Consider the following 16325-nt stretch of genomic DNA (forward strand, 5'->3'; position numbering starts at 1 on the left):
GTGGTAAGACAAAGTAACTGTATATCGGGCTTCACCCATCTTTCTTTTAAAAATCACTGTAAAAAGCACTGCCCACTATTTAAACTCTTTTGGCAGGAGAAAGAAAATCTTGAAAGCACCTCTGAGTTAATACTGTAAGCTGCCTGGTCTATTCCTTAAAATGACAGAAAGTTTTGGAGTCTGCATACGTCAATCAAACTTTTTTTTTTCTCCTTTTTTTCTGGGTGTGATGAACTGTGGGGCATGCTTCACTCTCCAGACTGTAACAGAATCTTTCTGCCAGCAGCTCACAACACAAAATCCAGAGCATTAGCCTCCACCAAGGGCCATGCTCTCCCCTGGCACGTGCATAATGCTTCCTTTAAGCCCAGAAGCAGAATTTGGCCTTAAAACTGACACTGGTAACTTAAGTTTGTGCATGGGGTAATTCAACAGAGACTTTCATTGCCTTCCACTGCAGTGTGTTCCTTCTGAGTATCTAGTGTTTGATCCGAGCTGTGGGAAATCACCAGGGTGGTTCCGTGCAAAGAGGGTGCATGTGTGCTGCCTTGCATAAATTGAATAAATGTGACTTATATTGGCCTGGGATGCTTATTAAATAATCACAGCTCTTATGTAGAGCACGAGCTGCCCCAGAGTCAGAGGCTACCGATAAGCAAGAGCAACCACAAAAACCCTTTAAAACAGAAGCTCCTGGACTGTGGAGTCTGTATTGCAGTGGATCTACTGTACTGTGGGCCATGGCTTAAAGCATCTCTTTAAAATCATAAAACTGTCCAAGAGATCTGACTTTCTCTTCCTCTGGTCCCCAAAAGTTGTGCACCATTACAAGCATCCATGTGAACAGCCCAACAGACAGACCAAGGCTCAAAGGCACACACACAAAATTAAAAATATCCTTACTGTGTGCCAGCATGTACAGCAAACGAGTCCAGAGTTTTTAAAAGAATACAGGCTTGGAGCTGTAACTATGAAGAATAGCTTGACCACAGTTTACTCTTCATCATCACACCAACCCCACACAATACAAAATATAAGTCAAGCCTTCAGAAAGAATTAAATCATTTTAAAAACAAAAAAATGATCTAAAAATATGCATTTGAACTCTGTTAATTTACCTCTAGGTTTCGGTTATTTAAGCACTGAAGGACTGAAATTCAGTGTTGGGTATACATGCATAAGTTGTCTTTCTTTGGGCTGCTGTGAGACTGCCCCTTGGTGTCCCCATATATGTGAAACAGAAGCCTCCCCACACCCAGCAGCTCTTCTGTTATGAGTCTCTGCATGAGCTCCCTCCTGTTCCACGTTCCTCTGTAGCCCCTGCACCTCCCCTCTCCTTCCCATTGCCCTGATCTCTCTCAATCCCCACAGGTAGCATTGCCACTCTCATTGCACTGAAATGGCAGGCACTTCTGCCAGGAGCAGCGATTTCAGTAAGCATAAGCAATCTCTGGAGGTGACACAAACCTATGCCAAAGGCAGCCTTGCTTTCAAAGGCTCATAGAGGATAGCAAGTGGAAGTCATTTTCATGTCTGAGTCCTCACAGGAAGCCAACGAAGATAAAGTCCATTTAAACTTAGCAAAATTTGAGTTGAATCATTTTCATTGAGTTTTCATGAATTGGGGGTAAAATCAACAAATGTTTGAATTGTGGTAATACTGTAAAAGCCTGTTAATGCTTCGTGATAATCTAGTTGCCCAGTGTAGTTAAACAGTGCTCTTAGGAAGAGGCTGAAAATACCACATTGCCTTCAGTAGATCTCAAGTATGTACTTAAATATACTCTTCCATTGCAGTCAAGATTAAGAACTATATCCAAATTCTATTCTGAGTTACAGAGCTTCAAATTCAGAGTCTCTCTCTGAAATTAATACACTGGTAAGACAGTCAACTATAGAATTGTTTCTCAGTGAATTAAAAAAAAAACAAACAACATGACTTACCCGTAGCTGGGCATTTTTGATATATGAGCACTTCACACACCTGAGCTTTGCTTCTCTTTGAGTGAGAAGCTGAAATTCCCAGAAAGCTAAGAAGCACTAAGAGAACATAGCAGATTTGTCTTCACTGATGACGAAGTCAGTAAAATTCCCTTTAATTATGCAGTGTTGTATATTGGTTACCTCTCAGAGAACCTGCCTGAGGCACCTTATCATTAACATGAATTGTTATTGTTAGCCCTGAATTGTAAATTGCAATTAAATTAAAGTGGTGACAATATATAGGTGAATTTAATCTAAATGTCTTTTATTAAAAGAGCCATTATCTGAAGTTGGATAGAGGTCAACTAACAAACCCATACATTAGCAGCTAGAGAACTTTGTCTTTAGCATTTTGACTGATTTGATGGTTGTTTTTTGTTTGTTTGTTTGTTCTAAAAGAAACAAAGGAATGTTGAATGCTACCACCAAAAATAAAACCCACAGAAAAACTCTCACCAATGTGAACCACACGTGTACCTCTGAGGTGAAATGTATGTCCCATTCCACAGTTGTGCTCAGAAGGCCACCTGATGCCAGGCATAAACCCCTCTGGGAAGCAGTCCTAAATGTCATATTTTTCTTTCCAGGTTTGAGTTTTTTTTTCCCCTGAAGAACATTCCTTATCAGGGATGATGCTTTGCCATACATCCCTCATATGGCTCTCACCTCAAAGATGAACTTGGAACTGCCGAAGTTCGTTTTCTGCTTCTGCCAGAAATTATCAGGTTTTATAATCAGGGCAACGTGAATCTCGGCAGGAAAGGCTTCTTGAAGGGTCTTCAGGAGAGGTTTGATCAAATCCCATTTTGATCCCCGCATATCGATAATAACAGTGAATCCTCGTTTACAGACATCTTCACTGTAGGAATAAAAGCATGTCAAGATAATTAATATTGTGTACAGTCACACTGAGACTTAACTTTTGCTGATAGCATTCAGTGCTGGAGAGCAAAGCAAGGAATGATATACTGAAAATGAAAGGCAAAGGAGTAAAGCATAAAGGCTATATGAATTTTAAGAGTTTTGCAATAATCTAATTTACGTGAAGTCAGGTATATACATTACAGTTTAATCTCTTATCTCCCAAATATGTACAATTCAAATTTTCACTGAAAACATACACGCTTACCATCAAAGCCAGAATCAAATGTGTCTATATAGTAGCTGTAAATGTACACAACAGATTCTGCTTCCAACCTATTGAATTCAGTCCACAACCAAAGCCAATAAGCAGGTTCCTGTGCCTTAACATTGCTGGCCATCTGTAAATTTGTGTATCTTCATCTTTAAAGGCCTCTTTAAGGACTTTTAAAAAAATGTAATTTCCATAAAAGTGCCTAGCAATCATTCCATGAAAGGAAGGTCTGCGTGATTTCGCATGTGCACTGTTAAAATTGCATCTTTTCTGTCCTGATTGATCTTCCAAATGTTGCAGGTCTTTTAAAGTCTGCAGTCATACCTTTCCTCCAGCCTGCACTCCTCCCTTCTCAAATGTTAAAGATGGTTATCTGGCCTGCACCTGAGTGATGCATGTGGACCAAGAGCACCACAGCATTAGCTTGCAAACGTGCCTTCCCTTTTTACTTACAGGAGAGGAGAAAGGGTGAAAGGACAAGGACATGGACATGTTGATTCAACTCAAATCTGGGTAGCTTTCAGAATAGCTTTTCCAGGGTCATAGTACTGCTTCTTAGGAAAAGGGATATGGTTCCAAAGCGTCATCCTCCATCTGCACTGTCCAAACCATGGATTAGAATTGGGAAGTGCCTGCTCCTCTGACTGCTACGCACGGCATTAAACTTGGAGAGCTTTGGCGTCTCTTGTGGGCCTCAAGCACTTGCATAAAATGTGAATTCCCCACCCGCAGTAATATTATTGGCGTGGTAATTACTAAAATTCATTGCCAAGGCACTAAAAATGGCAGAATGGCCTAATTGCCAATGTAATATATTTTTTAAAGATGGAACAGAGGTCACAGCCAGAAGGAGAAGCTGTTAGAAGAAAGGGAGTGTAGAAAAAAGAAAGGAAGATATTAACTGAAAGAACAGTGGCATAAGAAGAGAAACATGGCAGAACATGAACATAATTTGTGCAACAGTGAGGTACAGAACAAGAAATCCTCTTTAATATATGAATATAGCACCTGTGGCCTTTCTGCAAACTGGCCATCATTATAAATAGGATCAATAATGTAGACATAAAGGCATGTGGAAGATACTTCAAAATAGCAAGTGTTGATATTGTTAGAATGAATTAAAAATATGCTTGACAGATATTATTAAGCATGGTTATGATGCGGAAGCTGTAAGACTGTTTAGCCTCCACATGAACACTCTCAGTACATACACAGAGGATGATTTTCACTATATTCTACCTCCCTGCATCCTTAAAGCACTCTCTGCTGGTAAGATCCAAGTCCCACATATCTCACTGAAAACAACTCTGTAAAGCTCTCTAAATTGAAGATGGGCTATTTTTCGTAGGAGGCTCATTGGATTAACATATCTAACTTAAAAATGAAAGTCCTTGGTGACCTTACCAAGATCTAAAAAAGTCTGTGCACAGACAGACTGCTCCATGGCAAAGGGTACATGCCATGTTAAGGGAGGTTCCTAACTTGAACAGTCTCCACTTAGTGCCAGGAAGAAGCAGTCAAAGCCAATGAGCTTGGTCCTCTGCCTTAATGTTATTGGCACACTCAGAGCATGCTGCTTACAACAGTCTGTGCAAAGAAAAACTAGGCAGACCAGGCACTTCCTAGCACCATCAGGAATATAGATCTTTTTATTCTCATTTTACCTAGTGCTGAAAGGTCAGACATCTGATCCTTCTATAACTAATGCCAAAAAGAAAAAAGGCTGTCAAAGAAGCTTTGTTGGTGTTGCTCCTGCCTCTTGCCCTTTGGAACTAGAGCTGAGACAAAGAATCAAATCAGAAAGGGCTGAATAGGGGGTTTGTGTTGTTTTTTCTTGCAAAGCTTTATGGGGTCTTCTGTAACTTCTGCCAAGTCACCAATCCCTGTTATACTGAACTGATTTTTTGAAGGACTGATTTTTCTTCAGACACTCAGCACAGAGATCCAGTAGCCAGACAAAGAAGAGGGAGATAAGAAAATTATTTCTTTAGATTGTAAGCTCTTCGGGGCAGAAACCATCTACTATGCTGTGTTTGTGTAAGGAGCTTGCCTTGGTGGATGTCTCCAGGTACCTACACAGTCTTCAGCTGTCTAGAATCAATTCAAAAAAATTACTTTTCAGGAAACTATATATGCAAATCTAAATAATTTTATAAAATATTTAAAAACAGTCTGTAAAAACACAACTGAATGTGTATGTGAAAGTATAAAATGCTTACATAAATGTGGGGAAACCCCATAGGCAATGCAGTTTAAAAAATAATTGAAAAGCCTCAAATTTAAGTTGCAATATCCAAATACAGCCATTGATAAGGTCCTAAAAGAAGTGGCCTGATTTGTAGACATAATGAAGCACACAAAAATTCTGGCGACTCAGAGCAATCTGTGAACATTTGTCATCCTTGACAGTCAGTCATTTTTCATCAGTTACCTCAATATGTAGAGGAAATGACCCTAGGTTCCTTTTGAATAGTCTAGCCATGCTTATTAAATTTATTGTTTAAAAGCAACAACTCAAACCCTCCCCAGTTTAGCAATTGATCGGGAAAAGCATCAGTAGCAATCAAGCTGCCTTCACACTGTCCGAGCAAGACATGCCTTATCCCTGACTCTCAGGAGGCTACAGCAATCTATTATGCACAAGTAATCATTTTAGGATGGCAATTAATGTTGATTGTGGTGCTTAATTTTTTTCTGGTATTGATATTTGACCAGAAACTGGAGAAAATGCTCAGATCAAGGTATTTGGACAATCCATCAGCCTTTTGGCTGTGCTCATCTGGACTAGATTTGCAATGGTGAGCAGAAAATATTTGATAGTTGATATGTCATTTCAGTTGCTACACTGCTTTTAAGCAAAGACAGAGACCAGCTTAGAAGTTTAGTAAAAACATCCTAGAATATTTGTGAAAACAATACTTACGATCTGGTTGTTTGTTTTAAAGAATAAAATAGAAACTCAAAAGCAGACATGCTAATTTTGTCAAAGTAACCCCCCATATTTTGGTTTCTAGGGTACTTTCACAAGGTTATTTTCTCAAATTTCCTCTTTAATTCAGGCACATTCTAAATTATATTATCTTTGGCAAGAGCTGGCTTACTGGGTACAAAGCAAGTTTAAGCACTTCATGCTTTCTGATTAATCTTTGAAATACCTATCATTGATTATATATATTTTTCATCCTTACAATTTGGCCAAAGCTTCTGGCATTTAGAAGCTTCAGCACTTGATTAGCTGAAATAACATAATATCTCCATGCCCGTTTTGCAGTCACGAGTTAATGACAAAGCAGCACATTTAGCACGCCTGTTGGACCACCAAAAGCACAGATCTGACATGTATGGCATCTCATTCAAAATATGATTTGTTTACAGTGAGAGAAAGATCTCCTTCAAGGAAGGTCAATGTAACCTTGTCAGGAGACGCTCTCAGCATAACAAGTAACTCTACAAGCATCAATTTGTAAGCACAAAATCTGCAGGAACTTAATTATTTTTGAGATCGCCATTCCTTTGACAAATGTGGCTGTAATCAGCCAATTGATTCACAAGCTGGGGGTGGAAAAGGGAGAGGAAGAGGAGAAAAATGAGTATGTGAAAGCCTTGAAGCACGGACCATTATCCCAAAGGCCTCATTTCATACCGAGACCAAACTAACTCTTCTGCCTAGTTTCCATATGAAAATGTGCCAAGGATCACTTCAGTAACTTAAGTGTTAACATTTCTTATTTACTGTAACTCTATTCATCTTGTCTGTGGTTTGTTAACGCAGCTTGAAAATGAAGCTAGATGGGGAGGTTTATAATCAGTGTCACTTACTGGCTTTAATAGTTTGGTTCTTCATTACCAGATTGAGCCCGAAGATCATCTTGTCAACAGAAACAGCTATCTGTAGTGATAATACACTTTCCAATACATTTGGAGGACAAGATAAAATCCTTTCTGATAAACCTGTTTATCAAGAACTCTTGAACCAGCATTATTTATTAAAATACTTGACATTTAAAACTTCTCAGCAAATTGTACCTTGCTCATTATTTCAATTACCAGGTATGTTTCTGAACTCACACCGTCAAGAGCTGTCACCTACATCCCCCAGTGACCACGGCTGCTTGGCGTGGGGCAGTCTGTCTTAGAGATCTCAGGACACCTCTGCCTGCTGATCCTCACATCTCCCTTACATGCTGGTGTACCAGTGACCAGTGGGGGAAGGTAAGTGATGCGCATCCCGAGAATACCATTACTCTGGAAAAACAATTCATGGAATTCTCCCACCAGAGAATTTCAGCTACCTAAAAGACCATAGACAGACAGGCTTCAGCCTAAATTTTCCCTCTTATGTTTTCTTACTTCATTTCACAATGCTTTTTTTTTTTTGTAATTAGAGGAGAAGCAGTCATCCAACCTCCATTTCCAATTAATCCTTTGTTCCTTATTGTGACCTAAATTTGTTTCTTCTCTTGCAGCACTGAAAAGGAAATATTCATTCTCACTTTCCTTTTTTAGAAAGGGAAAGAAAGAAACCCAAGCTAGTTTCACGCTGGCTGGAGCTGGACATAAAGCAGCAATGTAGAGAAATTTCAATGACATCTTGTAAAAAGACTTGGAGCCAGTGAGGTCTGGTCAGAGACAAACCTCCTGTCTCTGCTTTCCAGCCACTGCTCTTAGGGGACAGAGGTGTGATTGCAAATGGCACAAGAATGCAGATGCGTGGGCTGCACAATGTCCACATTCAACCCCCGGTTTTGGCCACATGTCAACAGGAGGGAACAGAAAGGCTGGAAAAAAAAATAAAAAAAATATTTTGGCAGAAGCTAACTTGTGCCAGAATGGGTGCTCCTGCAATTCTCAAGCAAGTAATTCATTTTGGTATTCAATTTTTCCTTCTAAGAGGATATCTCTGGAGTCAAAGTGATTCTGCTGTAAAATTATATAAGCTCGGAAAGACTTAGACACCAGCTTGATCTAAGAAAACCTTTTCCCAACACGTAAGCATGACCGCGTGAGATCCTGAGTGTCACTATGAGAGGTGCTGATCACAGCTGGTATCTCAGGAGAATCTGCCAGGATCCAGCAGGGTTGTACTGTGTTGTCTTCTACCCAGGTAAAAATCCTGATCTATACCATTACAGCCCAGATCAGATCTCTGCAGGCATTCATCCTCTTATTTAATTGAGCAAATAAACACTATTTGAGAAGCTTTCTGTCTTTATTTAAATAGCAAAGATATAAAACACAGCTGTGTCCAAGAATGCATGATTGCAGCTGTTAAAGCCAAAGCCGGAGGATGAATATTATAGTTTTTTACATTCCTATTAAGTTTCTGCTGGTAAATGATGCCTTCATACAAACTCATTTACCCTCTTCCCCTTTTGTTGCTGCATGTCTACTATATTTGGATCAATATCTGGCAGGTCTTCCTTGAAACAGCTGCTGAGATAAATATGAAATTAATCAAGGCTTTGTTTTTGTTGAAGCTGGGCTACATTTAAGGATTTGTTACTACAACAAAGAAATATTTGAACAGTAAGTACCATTCAACTCTCTCTTGAGCATTTAAACTCTTGTATTTGGGATGATTTAGCAGAAACAAAACAAAAATGATTTACTAAATGAAAATGATATGTTATTGACATTTGCTGGAAAAAATAAATATTAGAGTTGTATTGAAATATAAACACACCATTCTTGAAAAAGTTTGGCTGAGCAGATGCTATTCGAGAATATGTTTGGAGATTCAAATTTACTGGATTCTAGGTGAGAAGTAAATAAGTGATTGTGCTTAGCACAGCCAAACTAGTGAGATTTATTGAAAACAAAACAAAACCAAAAAAACCACGTTATGCCTGTATTTTAAGTACTCTTCATAGTTCACACAAGGAGACCATGAAGTCCATTTCATGTGCAGTCACTATAACATTTAGTCTACAGTCAACACTGCCAGATATTAATCTAAGGAAAAGGATACTTCATCTGGGCAATGACTACTCAGGGCTCTTAGACCTAAGATCCTGATTTATCAGTTCAAGACATCAGCAACTTAAGAACTGAGTGAGTGGAGAGTGGCAAACAGCTCCAGGAATTCCAGTCATCGTAGTAAAACAGTTACCCCACAGTGGAAAGTCTCCAGATTGCAAATACACACATTCCATTGAAACACGTTGTGGGAGGCAGAGTTACCCACAGTGGAAAGACCTTTTATAGCACAAATAAGCCTGCAAGCATGTTTGGCTCATGCATTTTTATTTTTTTTAAGGAATGATTAATGTAGGTTTAAGCAATAGACAGCAGCACCTGGTGAAATCCAATATATGTCCAGAGACAGACACCATGCCAAATTCCATCCTTATGTAAGCAGGTATAAGTACTCTGGGAATAACACACTTGATCCAGGGCTCAGTTGGGCTCACAGATGAGGATAAGAAAAAACGAAAAACAAAAAACACTCTTCAAAGATGCTAAAATTACTGTTTCTAAGTAGTATTGACATTTCTTGCAGTACACACTCATCAGTTATCACACACTGCTTCTGGCAGCACAGGAGAGCAATGTACATCCCTGTATAGAAGAGCTGCAATTGAAAAAAGGAACTAGGGAGAGCTGAGAAAATACACTGGTCCAAAAAGAGATGTTTCATGAAGGGTGCACAGTCTCATGAAAGTGTATACTGAAATAAAAAAATGAAAAAAATGTTTTATAAGAGCAAAATATTTTGTTTGGGCCTCTTCATGTGAAATATCTTTATTTTTCATTTTGTTCTATACCTTTCAAACAGACATCAAATAAAAAAAACAAACACAAACTTTGAATTTTATCAAAACAAAATATCTTGATCAACAAAATATTTTAGAGGTATTTTTTGATAAGGAATTTCTGAAGTTTTTGGATTTTTTCTCATTTAAAATCCTAACTTCAAAAGAGCAGATTCTCCCACTAATAAGTAACCTAGCGTCTGCCCATCTGCAGTGCATAGTTCGGCATGGAAGTTGCCTAGCAGAATTGATGTAACTCTTGTTTGAGAGTTACTGGATTTTGGCTTGAATCCACAAATTCATTTTGTTTAAGGGTACATGCTGAATTCAGGTGCCTCCCATAGGAGGTTGAGTGCTACAGCCCAGAAACAGTCTGCAGTCCCTGCAATGATTCTGTTTTGCTAGGACACTTAGTGAGAATTTGAGTTCTTTTGGGAAATATATAGTTTAAAACTAGATGTCCTCATTTTCCCCAGGTTGGAAAATGGGGAGTTTCCATGACTAATAAATCTAGTGGTACATTTGTTTGAGCTCCACCCATATAGAAACAAAGCAAGTCTTTGTAGTCACAATGATTTATCCCCAAATAGTTCACTTATCAGATAGATACTTCCTGCTGTGCCAGACTGGGTGAAGATTGGGTGCCTGGGGTATTAGATGCAGAAGGGCTTGCTCTGAAGCTGCAGGATCAAACTATGTGTTAAGACACACTTGTAAAATCAAATCTTGTGTATTTCTTTATACAGCAGACTTCACTCATTCTTTCAAATAACTACCATGATGACATTTAGAGGAGAAAAAGTCCATTTTACCGAGTCCTCAAGAGACAGTGGATACTGATGTGTTATTTACAATCCACTTTCAAACCATCTAGCTCTGATTTTTTCTGAATCTGTCTCCTAGCAAGGCCAGGCTCTCTCACTCCTCTTAGCAAGGGAGGCTAAGCCTTGACATTAAAGCTACTTGACGTGAGGTGTCACTTATTATATGCATGGTGACATAAATGTGTGGTAGACCAAAATGATGCAAACTGAACACAAATGAGTCAATAGTTCAGTATTTCAAAAAGAGTGGAGGAATGAGAAGGCTGGATCCAAAAAGCTTCTGGAAAGTGCAGAAGAACCGAACAGCTGAATAATGGAGCCAAAAATTGGCATTGTGGCTCTGATAGCTTTGCAAAACTCAGCTGAATCTCTGAGCTAACATTCTGTCTGTCTTGCCAAGAGCACATGAGGTATTTCTTTCATTTCTCCAGCCTCATATGCTCTCAACTGTAGGATGTTGAGCTCCTCAGATGCCTGTGTGTTGTCCCCCCAACTTTACAGTCCATCATGATAAAGCACTTTCTCACCCTGATGGGAACTCACAGATTGGCATCACAGCAACACAGTTTTAAGGTTACTCCATGCAGTCGTCCAAGAAAATGCTCCTTATTACCCCAAATTTCCTCCACAACTGCTAATCATTTCTGTTCTCCACCAGTACCTCTTCCCATCAGTCACCACTAATTGGAAAAACACAGAATAACTGTTTTATCGACTAAAGCAGGTTCAGATAAATCTTCTGACAAGTAATTGCTTGATTTCAGCTGCCTCTTTTCCACTATTAGCTATATCACTTCTCTATCAAAAGCACGATAAAACATCACAAGCAAATCCATCTACAAGTGCCACATGTGAATGTGCAGCAACCTGTTCATATCAAGAAATACATATCCCATGTAGTGCCTTCCCTGCTGCCAGACCTGAGAATTGTATTGACAAATTAATGCCTGCCAGGGTAGGAATGACAGGAGTCTGGTAGTCAAAAAACTCATGCAATTTATTGTAGATATCAGCCAGCCCATGGTAATAAAAATCACAGAGTAGATTCATGGAGCACTGCACCTACAGACATTTGTCCTAATACTGAGTGGCTCATATGATCTGGAAGAGACACATCAAAGACATGCTACCGGCCACATTTCCTCCACCAGACTAATGGGTTTCCTACCTGTGAGTTAAACTAATGTAATATAACACCCTGGGTAGAAAAGAGCATAATGCAGAAGGCTTCTGTAGAAAGAAATACTACCACCGTCACAAACTCTGGGCAACAATTGGCAAGAAACAACAGAAAACATTTCACAGCGGCACCACAAACCTGTAGCTAATGCTCACGCTGGACAAGCCGCCCACTTCAAGAAAAGCCTACCTAGTACAGCTCCCTGACACTAAGAAAACACAAATAACTGCAAGTAGCTTCCTTTCAATTATCGTTTTACAATTTATTCATTTTTAAACCTGACTGAAGCACCGCAGTCCAGGACAGGTGACTAAGAGTCAGGGGATCCTAGCTTTGGGTTAATTGGCCCCTGCTTGTATTTCTGTGCTATAGCTCAACTCTACCCCATTTTTTTTGGCTGTAAAATGGGTGTAATGGTATTTTTCTTTATTGAGGCTAATGAATTATTCCAATGAATGCATTATATTTACCATATTTTCAGGCACAGGTGTGATAAATAATTGTGTGTGAATTATAAATTGCAGATAGTGATGTCTGCTTCATGGTTAATTCACAGAAGCTTAAGATAGAGCACTTAATAATCTAAGCATGTGCTTATTTATCCATGCTGGGCTATATTCTCTGTTACACGTGTGCTGATTTTATATAGGGAGCATTTATTGCTCTATACATATGCTTATCTAATTGCACTGAATACACATGCTTTATTAAACTCATAAATGAGCACGTTTATGGGTCTATGTGAAATTAGAGCCCTTCATATTTTATTTATAAAGTGGGACAATAGAACTGCATTGGCATAGAACATCCATTTAATTCAGAGGATTTAGGGTCGTCCCACAGATTTTGCTATTTTTGACAGAATCAAAGCTTTTGGATTTTTTTAATTAGATTTCCAGCCCATCTGCTTGCAAAGATAGCCTTGACAATATAAACTAATGCACATTTGTCTTGCTGAGTCTGCAGCCAGCGGAAAGAAACAATGAGCAAAGAAGAATGGTGAACTTGTACTCTCCATCTTATTGGGGTGTTAAGTAAAAAGCCAGTTCTGACTGCCTAATATCAGGATTCTTAACTATTTCCTTGCTGTTAATTTTGCCACCTAACCTAAAAAAAAAAAAAAAAAAAAAAAAAAAAGCTTGTCAAAGCCCTGATTTATTCACTTAACCTTTTACCCATTTTGATGTCTGTGCTGGAAAATCAGGCTGTCAATTAGGACCAGGCAAGTGTCTGGCCAAATATAGAATATTACAATTATAATCAAGTATTTTGCATCTTTTTTAACATGTGGAGTAAAAGCATTGATCACAGCATAATCAGACAACTAGTATTAGAAGCCTAAAGTGGAAAAGATTGCAAACCCACAATTATTTTGGATTTGTTATAGAACCCACAGGAGCACTAGCCTAATATATGGTTTAAAAAGCTTTATGATATAAAACTAAGGAAAACAGATTAAAAGATGTCTGTTGCTATGGCATGCTTTAAAAACAGCATACAAAACAAAGCTCAAATAGACTCAGACTTTTTCCTACCACTTGAAAATAGTAAGAATACTGCATTGGTGACTTTAAAAAGTGACACTACCAATTCAGAGCACTTCAATAGAATTTTTAAGATCACCCACAAAGCTAATGACTCTAAAAAGAACGGACTATTCCTGCATTTTCTGTAATATTAAAATTGTCATTCTTAATAACTGTTGCACAACACTTCTTGATGTCATCTGTCTTAAAATCACTGACAACGTGTGCTTACATCAGTCAAGCAAGCTTACACAGGCTATAGATATCAGAAAACGAAGAGCTAAGATTGACTCTGAGTTTATGACAGTGGGTGCTGTCTGAATTATCATGTTGTGGGGACACTGTATGGATGTAGCCATATCCTGATACTGTGTTTTTAAAGGACAGCAATGTTCAATGACCGTGCTTCTTTAATCCTATGGACTGTCTGATAAAAATATCTTCCATCTGGCTCCTGCTTGTATCCTTGTTCCTCACAATATAAAGAGCTTGATTAAGCAATTAAGACAGTGCGTGAAGCACATGTTTACACTTGCTGGGTACAGATGGACTTACACACACACTTGACTGCTTTGCTGGAGGAGCATCACAATCCTTAAATAAGAACTAGGAAAGGACATGTGAAGTAGAAGCCTGTAGGCCAGGCAGGCCTTTTCCTGCTTTGGTTGACCTCTTCAATCAATTTCCAAGTTTATTTTAGTGAATTAATGTGTTAGCCTAACAAAGTAGTGATATCCACCAGTCATTTGTGATTAACAGTAAATATGGTGAATGCATGTTTCCACCTTGATGACTTCCTTCTTATGTCCCTGATGATTTACATCACACATAAATGCCTGTGTTTTGTAATTAGATGTTCTTTGAAGTAAGAGTTACACAAGTCTTATGCATGGTGAATGGCTGCATAGACAGATCTGCTATAGTCTATTGTTTTGAGATACATTTCTGGACTGAGTCTGTTTGCAGAACAGATGTGCATTTCTGTTACATTCAGACTCTGTTGAAGTCATCTGTAGCCAGAAGAATCAACAGATGAAATCCTACCATTTTCACAGAAGGCATCTATCAAAGGCTGGAAGAATTAATGGCTTGATAAATCAACCCAGATCCACTGTTAAAATGACCCGATATATGAATTTGTTTTCAACTACAAAATCTGCCAAAAATGTCCTATTACTTCATCTGGTGATAATGAACCTTAGCTCTTCATTCTACCCCATCTAACTAACACAGTTTATCAATGGCTATGATAGAACTCGGCCAACATTTCAATCTATTTGATGCGAAACAGAAGGTGCCCCATACATTACTTTTAGCATTGGAAGGACAAACGGCAGTCATAACCTGCTGTATCATCTTTCATTCTGAAGGGTCTTGAAGAGTTTTGCTATGAGTAATTAGGTGTTATGCTTGAGAATATTTCACTCAACAACAAAAGCAGAGGAAACTGCCTTTTTATATTGGATTTAGACAAAGAACAAAACACACCCCAGAAGATCTTTGACAATTTTCTTAGAAAAGGAACTTAATTCTTGGCCAAGAACAAGAGAAACAGAAGAAAAGCAAGGACTATTGTGCCAAAAAATGTTCACAGGTGCAGGAATTAGACATTTAACAGAATCCCTAATTACACATCTGATTTTTGGCATCTTTTCAAAGCAGCATGAACACAGTTAAAGTTCTTTTGTGCATTTGTGTCCTTCTACAAAAAAGACAAAAAATGTGTTTTCATTTGTAAATACAACTATAAGTCAATTACCTTTAAGTGGGCAAAGCAAGCACAATATTAGCAAGATGGACTTCGGCTTCTGGAAACACTGACTTGTCACCAATTTTAAAAGCTCAAAAATGAAGATCAAGGCAACTTTGTACTGGTACTGTATCTGATGCATTTATACGATTTATACAACTCCACTTTCTCTACCTTACCTAAGTATCTCTGCTTAAATTTTGCTGGTGCCAGTGGGAATGTAGAAAATATTTATTTTAACATGAGAACAATTAGCATCTTCTTCACTAACAAAATATTTCTAAACCTGGTGTCAAAGTTTGAGCAGGTAGATCCTCAAGTAGCCTCTTTCTCAAAGGTATTGAGTTGATCTTACCTAATGAAAACGTGTGCCTTATTCTTATAATTGGTAGTACCCAACAAGTCTTTGGAAAAATTGCTACCAATGCTAATGTACCACAGATGCAATTTAACAGTCCATAAAACTACACAGAGGAAGTTTCCTACAGAATTCATTCCTAAATGAAAATCCCAGGAAAAGTTTTTATCTGATCCTATTTTCTTGTCACCTACCATATTACAGCATCTGACACTGCAAAATCGCTGGGGAGGCTGTTCTGGAACTTAAGGGGAAACTGAGTTTTCCAGTAAGCCTGGTAAGTGTGACATGATGTAGCGGGTGGGTTCTGCCCCGAGAAGATGGCAACCCTACAGAAAAAGCACATACTGCCTGTGTATTTTATTCCTAGTCTGAAAGTTCATTAACAAAGTAGAGCTTCCAGACACTCTTCCTATGGGTGAGATTGTCTGCTACTTTCCTATGTAGCTGCTTTTTAATTAGATGTTAGAATTGTGGCTCCTTCCCACAAATCTCCAATGGGAAGCAAAATTTAAACTAATCTGTGATCCTAGAGATGTTTGCTTCTCCAGATGCAGTTTCTGAACTGAATTACAAATGCTGTAAAAACGGGAGAACAGAGAAATAAGTGGACATAACCACAAAACTGGATGTGATTAATCACTGTTAGAAGAGGTCAATTCCATCTTGACAATGGAGTTAAAAAGAGGTCTTCAAGAAAAAGTACATATTGCCTATTTGATAGACTTATACTGACAGATGATTAGCAGGCAGCATTTCCAGCCATTCTTCCTATTCTTAAGATCCGTTGGTTTATCAGGTACTTGTTTTTCATTTA

The 16325-nt window shown here is 38.5% G+C and overlaps 1 protein-coding gene across 1 annotated transcript in view; it reads right to left on the minus strand.

The window, feature by feature from the left end:
• Positions 1-16325, minus strand: part of KALRN (kalirin RhoGEF kinase) — a 497270-nt gene that overhangs the window by 298828 nt on the left and 182117 nt on the right. The window contains exon 4 of the mRNA XM_050711733.1: positions 2650-2842. Coding sequence (XP_050567690.1) covers positions 2650-2842 — 193 coding nt within the window. The remainder of the gene's footprint in view (positions 1-2649; positions 2843-16325) is intronic.

Source organism: Cygnus atratus, chromosome 6, assembly GCF_013377495.2.
Source record: "Cygnus atratus isolate AKBS03 ecotype Queensland, Australia chromosome 6, CAtr_DNAZoo_HiC_assembly, whole genome shotgun sequence".
NCBI lineage: Eukaryota > Metazoa > Chordata > Aves > Anseriformes > Anatidae > Cygnus > Cygnus atratus.